General features: G+C 37.3%; 1 protein-coding gene across 1 annotated transcript; it reads left to right on the top strand.

Moving 5' to 3' along the window:
- Positions 1–7,202: 7,202 nt before the first annotated feature.
- Positions 7,203–8,141, top strand: LOC141417907 (putative olfactory receptor 10D4). Its single transcript, XM_074057368.1, has one exon. The coding sequence runs from the start codon at positions 7,203–7,205 to the stop codon at positions 8,139–8,141; it is 939 nt and encodes a 312-aa protein (XP_073913469.1).
- Positions 8,142–8,844: the final 703 nt, after the last annotated feature.

The following is an 8,844-nucleotide window of genomic DNA, read 5'->3' as shown; positions in this document are numbered from 1 at the left end:
TATAAGAAAATGGAAATAATCCCATGCATTCTATCTGACCTCAATGCATTAAAACTAGAACTCAACAACAAAAACAAGAGCAAAAAACATGCAAACAATTGGAAGCTGAACAACACATTGCTCAATGATCAATGGGTCATTGATGAAATAAAAGAGGAAACTAAAGGATTCCTGAAAGTTAATAAAAATGAAAACACGACCTACTGGAACCTATGTGTCACAGCAAAGGCAGTCCTAAGAGAAAAGTTTATAGCCATGAGTGCATATACTAAAAAGGACAGAAAGATCTCAAATCAATGACCTAATGCTACATCTCAAACTCCTAGCAAAACAAGAACAAGCAAATCCCAAAACAAGCAGAAGGAGAGAAATAATAAAAATAATGGCCTAAATCAATGAAATAGAAACAAACAAACAAACAAAAAAATACAAAGAATCAACAAGACAAAAAGCTGGTTCCTTGAGTGACAGACCCCTGGCAAACATGAATAAAATGAGAAGAGAAAAAACACGAATCAGTAAAATCAGAAATATAAAAGGGGAGATAACAACAAACACCATGGAAATCCAGGAAATCATCAGTGACTACTTTGAGAACTTATATTCTAATAAATTTGAATATCTTGAAGAAAGGGACAGATTTCTAGATACTTTTGACCATCCAAAATTGAACCAAGAGGATATTAGTCACCTGAATAGACCTGTAACACAAAATGAAATTGAAGCATCAATAAATAAAGTCTCCCAAAAAAAAAAGAAAAGACCAGGACCTCATGGATTCTCTGCTGAATTCTATCAGACCTTTAAAGAAGAACTGATACCAACTCTCCTTAAACTTTTCCACGAAATAGAAAAGGAAGGAACACTGCCTAACTCATTTTATGAAAACAGTGTTACACTCATCCTAAAACCAAACAAAGACACCTCCAAAAAGGAGAACTACAGGCCAATCTCCTTAATGAACAATGATGCAAAAATCCTCAACAAAATAATGGCAAACTGAAACCAACAACATATCAGAAAGATCATACACCCCCAAGTCAGCTTCATCCCAGGGATGCAGGGGTGGTTCAATATATGCAAATCTATAAATGTAATAGAGCACATTAATAGAAGCAAAGACAAAAATCACTTGATCATCTCAATAGATGCAGAAAAAGCCTTTGACAAGATCCACTTCATGATAAAAGCCCTAAGAAAACTAGGAATAGAAGGAATGTACCTCAACATTGTAAAGGCTATATATGACAAACCTATAGCCAACATCATACTTAACAGTGAAAAACTGAAACCATTTCCCCTAAAATCAGGAATGAAACAAGGGTGCCCACTGTCCCCACTCCTATTCAACATAGTGCTGGAACTCCTAGTAAGAGCAATTAGGCGAGAAGAAGAAATAAAAGGAATGCAAGTAGGTAAAGGAAGTGTCAAATATCCCTATTTGCAGACAATATGATCCTATAACTTAAAGACCCAAAAAACTCTACCCAAAAACTTCCAGACAACATAAACCACTACAGCTAGGTGGCAGGATACAAAATCAACTTACAAAAATCATTAGCTTTTCTATACACCAATAACAAACAAACTGAGAAAGAATGTATGGAATCCATTTACAGTAGTCTCAAAAAAAATCAAATACCTAGGAATAAACCTAACAAAGGATGTGAAAGACCTCTACAAGGAAAACTACAAACCCCTGAAGAAAGAGATCGAGGAAGACTAAAGAAGGTGGGGAGATCTTCTGTGCTCCTGGATTGGTAGAATCAGCAAAGTAAAAATGGCTATACTACCAAAAGCTATCTACATATTTAATGTAATTCCCATCAAAATCCCAAAGACATTCATCACAGAGATTGAAAAATCTACCTTAAAGTTCATTTGGAAGCACAAGAGACCATGAATAGCCAAGGCTTGGAAGACTAAATATCGTATTTCCTCCCTCATATGCAGAGTTTAGATTAAGGCAAATGCAGCAATGTTGTAGGACTTGGGTCACATGCTAAGGGGAGAGCACATACGGGAGGTATAGGGATAGGTATGGAACCCAAAATATGAAAGTCTTTGATGTTCTCACTGCAGAGGAACTAATACATAAACCTTAAAGCAACAGAGGTCAATATAGGAAGGGGATCAGGAACTAGTGAAAAGGTTAGGTAGAGATGAATCAACTTGGGTTGTAACACATTTATACTTGGAAGCAATCATGAGTATAACCCTGCTGCTGACATGGTTTTAGTCCATGTAGGTGGACATATCTTATGAATGCATCTAAGCCTCTAAGCATGGAGAAGGTGACCCAGGTGAATGCAACCGATGCTGGGGGATGGGTAGTAAGCAGTGGTCCCAAGTATTCTGTCAACTGGGCCCTGGTGCTTTCAAACACACTCTCTCCTAAACCCACACACTGCTGGTCTAGCGCCTCTTCACAGAGGTTGGACCACTAAATTTTAAACAGAAGCACTTTTTGCATTGCAGAACTCAGTTTTCCTCCATGCGCTTACGTCAAAGTCACAGTCACTTCCAAAGGCCCAGTGTCTTGGGGGGGGGTGGTGGTTGCTTGCTGTGCCAATGAAAAGAGACTGCAGGAACCTGGAGATATGAAGTTGCAGGAACTTCTGATGCCCCAAGCCATAAGCTCAGAAGATAGGACCTTGATTAAGATGTCTTCTCATTAGGGACTGTGCAAAGAAATGCAGGTAACTTCTTCAGCATCAGCTGGCCACATAGATCCCAGGTCACCTGTCTGTTTAGACTTTTTGTTTGCATGCTGTTTGATTCTGCATTTGTGGAAATTACCAGGGATTTTTCTTTCTTTCTTTGATTTTTAGCCCCTCGTGGGGGGTGGGGTACAGCTTCCCTTACCCAGTTCCTGTTAGGGTTCTTTGCTTCTATTACAACTTTAGAATTCAATATTTCTGGGTTTCACATGGTTGTTGATGTCTAGTGCTGCACTCCAGATCTTTCCCACAATATCCCAGCTTCCCATGTAGCTATACACTTGTTGTTTTGGATGTCTGGTGTCTCTAAACCACTATCTTCCTTTTAGTACCTCAAGAGCATTTTGCATTGAATGTAAAATTTTTTTATTTTCTTTAAAGACCATCCTGACTCCTTATTACATGAATTCTATTTAATATTGTATTTCAGTTTTTCTAGTTAAGTTATATATTGATTTTGGTATAGATACAAGTAATATATTCATAAATTCATTGATAAAATACTGTCTTGGGAAATAAGATATTTCTGCAGTAGATACTTATTAAACAAATGAATACTTTGGCAAGTTTGTAAACGCATTTATAACAAAGGATACAATGATGTGGGGCTAGTGTGGCTTTTTTTTTTTTTCTTTAGAGTCTCTTAGGATTTTACCAAGAAGAGCAGTTCTGCAATGTTGGAATAAGATATTATATACAGAAGCTCATTAATGTTTGTATTTTTCCTAATGCATGTATGTTTGTGCATATGCTTCACTGATAAGGAGAGTAATTATGAATAATCCCTTAAGGACTTAATTCCTGGAATTACTTACATGCAAAGTAAAATACTCAATTTATAAGAAGGTGAATTGAAAAAGGAATGAGCTATACTTAATTACATATCAATTCAGTGTCAGCAAATATTCCCTCACTAAGGATTGCTTTCCATAGTGACTCGGAAGAAATTGATGTTATAAGATGAAACTAGATATTATTTTCCACAATTCATACATGAAATCTTCAAAGTGTTACTAAGTTTAAACTAGTAATTAAATTAAATTAATTGATTAATTAATATTATTGTTGTGCTGGATGGGGGTACACTGGAGTATTTGCAAAGGTTCTTACAGTGTATCAAATATGTCATACTTGAATTCACCCCCTCCACTGCTCTCTTTCATCCCCCATCTCCCAATTCCTAAACCAGTAATTTTAGAGGCCTATAAGCACTAGGAAATAATTACAGACTTAGCCTGTGCTCCAGGGAATAGAAATATTCATACAATAGAAAATTGTCCATCAATAATAATAAAGCAAACTACTGGTATTACACATGGAACAACAGAAATGAATTCCAAAATATGCTCTGCTAAAGAAGCATCAAAAAGATCAATCACTTCATAATTCCATTTAAAATAAATGTTCACAACAGGCAAGTGTTTTGTTTGTTCACTTGACAGCTCAAAATGTCACACAGAGCTTATTTTGAAGAAGTGGTCCTATGGAGCTGAAGCCACAGCTGCTTATATCGTGGTAGATAAAGGAGATGGGTGGACAAGTCCCAGGTAGGTAACTGGGCAGGATAATTCTCAATGCCTCTTCTGACCTTCCCAAGAAAATGGCTTAAGGGTGGGCTATTCCTTCTGGGCCAGGTGGGGAGTTTCTAGTAAAAGGTGGATGTCTTTTTTCTTTATAGGCGAGGTGGAGAGTTTCTAGTAAGTCCCTCTCAGGGGGAAGGGGTGCAGTTCTAACATGGCTTCCTTTTGCTCACCCTAACTTTCCTGCCTTTTGATATATATATATATATATATATATATATATACAAAAAGGCAATGGGGTGCCAGATGTTCCTCTATCTACTTCCTGCTGAACAGTGGTGTGGAAGTCTCTGAAGGGGAGGGTGTACAGGTAGTGTCTTCTTGCTTTAGGCAACTGTAGTGGCCTGTTGGGGACCTGAACTGAGTTGATCTGCTTGTGTCCTGGAGAAATGCAACAAGCAAGTTTATAGGGAAGGAAGGCATTAGTGGCAACCTAGAACTGGCAGTGAGGACCTGCATGATTAAAAATTAGCATAAAGTAATTCTTAGTGGAAGCAAATGTTTTAAATTTGGATTTGTGAATATTTGTGTAGCTCTGTAAATATATCCTCTGTGAGTATATACTCATTGAGTTGTATACAATATGGGTGAGTTTTATGATCTGTGAATAAAACTGCTTAAAATGTGTAGGAATCCTTACTGGCTGAAAAACACAAGATTTTTTGTTAAATAATTTCTCCTTTCAGGAAACAAAGTTAGGGAGGAAAATATGACTCCCATGTTTACTGTTAAAATTGTGAATCAAAAACTTAATTCTATTTAGTTAGAATAGGGTTCAAGTTTTAAATGCAACAGACTGAAATTCAAATCCAGTAGCTGTGATTGACATTTTGAGTAAACTTTGACAATTATTTGAACTCTCTGAATTTAATTTTTATCTTTAAAAGAAAAACAAAATCTAACATTAATGGAGCAATAAAATAAAGGGGTGTTCGGTAGTCTGGATTAAAAAAAGATTCTCAATACTCAGTAATTAGTAATTCAAAACCTTAGAGAAGGCCATGTCTCCCATATTTCTTCTGCTATTAAGAAGTGTAATGATTATAAGAAAGTTTTAATTTCTTTAAACCTATTATTTTCATTTTGTGTCTGCTGCATTGTTTCAGAGGGGTTTTAGATAACATTTTTAGTAGAACTCTGCTTGTTTTGTGGACAGCCAGTTGAAAGTGTGCTCACAGATCTATCTACTCTACCCTGGTGTGCACTGATTCTTTAGCTACACATGATAGTTCATTGTACTGAATTCTTAAAATACTCATTAGGTCCATTACAACAATTAAAGTATACTGACTGAAACATAGGTAGCAAGCCCTCTTAAGGGAAATTAAAAAGAAGAGTTTTAGAAAATGAATAAGAAAGAAATACATGTGGTTTTAAAAGTCATCACAGGAATTATAAAGGGATTGTGGGAAACAGTTCTGCAGGTTTTTGTTTGTTTTTCCTAATCTCCAGCTCTTTCTTCAAACCTGGACCCTTCAAGCATAGGATTTTTCAGGCCATCTCAAGCAACTAAACCCAGAGGACAGCTCTGCTACAGAACAAATTAGCTCAAGGGTTATAATTAAAGAGTCTTAAAATAAAACAGAACTAAGTGCCTCTATGTAACTGTGTTTTAATTAAAGTAATGAGGGAGAGGCAGTGGGGAGAAAAGAGGAAAGGAAGGAAGAAGGGGACATCTCCAGGCTTAATTGATCCCTCTGTTCTTTGAGTCAGAGCTCACTGGGGAGGAGGTTACCAAACTAAGCTAAAGATATTTATTCTCTCTGAAGGGATGGATGGCTGTTGCTCCTTCACTCAAGGTAGAGTCACTGCTGGGTCCAGGTTGTCAGGCCTGACTGGCTGGCTGTGAGAATGAGAAACATAGCATTTCTGGCCTCCCAACCTAGCTGTTTTGTCCCATACTCTTTAAAGGCAAAGGAGAAAGGTTGAGGTGGATGTGGGGCCTGGGTTTCAGCCAAAGCTGACCTTATTTCCTTTAGTCTATAAGTGCCTGTTCTTGGCATGCTTTCTTTTCCTCATCTTTTTTTTCAGGCACTTCCAGAAGATAAGGAGAATGTAGGGTTAGCTCTATTTGAGTTTGTGTTAATGTTAATAAGTGGACTCCATGACATTTGCATTGGATATTACTTGATCAATGAAGCCTCACCTTAAAAACCTCCATGGGAATTGCATACATGCTCAGTCCTTCTGCCAACATCATTCTGACTGAGAGACTAAATTCTTTATTGAAACAGATAGTTGTTTATGACTTTGGTTATTACATGTTGATTTGTTCTATATTCAACATTGTCTTTTCTATTCTGATTTATTACAAGCCCATAAAACAATTCTCACTTGTTCTGAGAACAACTGATGCTCTGACTGATGATAGAGAAAGTAGATTTGCAAATCTTCATCCTCAACAGGAAATCCCAGGCTGGACAGTGATGCTGTGGAGGGTTCATTAAACATTAGAATATTAATATTTTGAATGCATTTTTTGAAACAGGGATGAGTAGGAGTCATAGTACACTAAGTATTTTCCTTAATAAATTTACCTTTGTAAGATGTTAGTGTACCATATAGACTCAGAGGAAATTTAAAGATTTTTTTTTTCAGTTACCTGGGGTCACAGAGTGGGTAGTAGATGTAGTGTTTAAACTCAAATATATCCAATTATAAAGTTTATTTTATGCTGTCTATTCTATAGTACTTGTAGAGTTGTCTCCCTTCAATGTTGAAAAAGTTGAAAAATCAATAAATGAATTATTCAATGTCACTTGAAGTAGTGATAGAATTGAACTGAAGTTCTTCACAGTTTAGAGGTATCACCATTTCCAATGGGTTCTGTGCAGATTTTCATTTCTCTGGGATAAGCTCACCTAAATGAGGTTATTCTTTAATCTTTCAGGACTAAGTAGACATGAAGATGAAGAATCACACTTCAGTAACTGAGTTCCTCTTGATGGGAATCCCTCATACAACTGGATTGGAAAATGTGCTCTTTGTTCTATTTCTGGCCTTCTACCTATTCACTCTGCTTGGGAATCTGCTCATTCTTCTAGCTATCCTCACTTCCTCCAATCTCCACACCCCCATGTATTTCTTCCTGGGAAACCTGGCAGTGTTTGACATATTTTTCCCTTCAGTGAGTTCCCCCAAAATGATGCTCTACCTGATAGGGCACAGCCACGCCATCTCTTACCAGGGCTGTGCCTCTCAGCTCTTCTTCTACCACTTCCTGGGCTGCACGGAGTGCTTCCTGTACACCGTGATGGCCTATGACCGTTTTACAGCCATCTGTCACCCTTTGCGATACATGGTCATCATGAGCCATCGGGTGTGTGCCATCATGACTGTGGGCACCTGGATGGGGAGCTGTCTGCATGCATCTGTCCTCACATTTCTCACCTTTAAGTTACCCTACTGTGGCCCAAATGAGGTGGACAATTTTTTCTGTGATATTCCAGTGATGCTTCCCTTAGCCTGTGCAGATTCCTCTTTTGCTCAGACAGTGAGTTTTACCATTGTGGATGTTGTTTCACTTGTGTGTTTCCTCCTTATACTCACTTCTTACACTCACATTGCTCAATCCATATTGAAGATCTGTTCCTCAGAAGGCAGGCATACAGCCTTCTCTACCTGCAGTGCCCACCTGACATCTATCCTGCTGTTCTATGGCCCAGTGGTTCTCATTTATATCCAACCTACTTCCAGCCCTTGGCTGAATCCTGTGGTTCAGGTGTTGAATAATATTGTTACACCTTCCTTAAATCCTTTGATATATTCCTTGAGAAACAAGGAGGTTAAGTTGACTCTGAGAAAGATGTTAACTCAAGAAGTACATACTTGTGGGGAGTAAGTTTTATGTCATGATCTGTCTTACAACAGTGCCTCATATTTTCTGGGGGCAATTCTTATTTGTGTGATTTAGGTGGTGCTTGGGACAAACAAGTAAGATTGAATAGATTTTGTTTTGATTAATATCTGTATGTTTTTGCAATTTTTATTCAACAACATCTTTTACAATGTTAGTATTTACCGAGCACTATTCTATGTACTTTACAAACATTGATATATGTAATTAATATGATAATCATATGAGGGAAGTTATATCACTATCCTACTGTCCTGAGGGAGTAATTAAGATGCTGAGAAGTTAATACATTTGTATACTGTCACAAAGCTAGAAAGTCACTGAGCGAGGATATGAATGAAAGCCTCCTAACCTTATGCTAATGCTGGCTCTGTTGTGTAGGATTATACATAGATACTTGGTTCTTCTAGGAACTTCTTTTCAATAGCATGTTCCGTAGCATGTTCTCTAATTTTCCATATGTCTATGCTCTATTAAATGTTTTCTATTGATTTATATCATTTTTTAGTCAATATTTTGGTGGATCACATTTTTTGGAAACAAAGTAACATCTATACTACCAACATATATGCACATACAGCCTCTACTCTCAGGTAGCATCTTTCCTTATGCCAATAATTTGAATTCTTTAAATGACTTCAGCTTAACCTTCATTCAGTCAAGGACTGAATTTTGATTCCAGAATTGC

The sequence above is a fragment of the Castor canadensis genome, chromosome 2, assembly GCF_047511655.1.
Source record: "Castor canadensis chromosome 2, mCasCan1.hap1v2, whole genome shotgun sequence".
Classification (NCBI taxonomy): Eukaryota; Metazoa; Chordata; class Mammalia; order Rodentia; family Castoridae; genus Castor; species Castor canadensis.
Note: the sequence above shows the minus strand (reverse complement) of the source record. Positions and strands in the feature narration are given on the sequence as shown.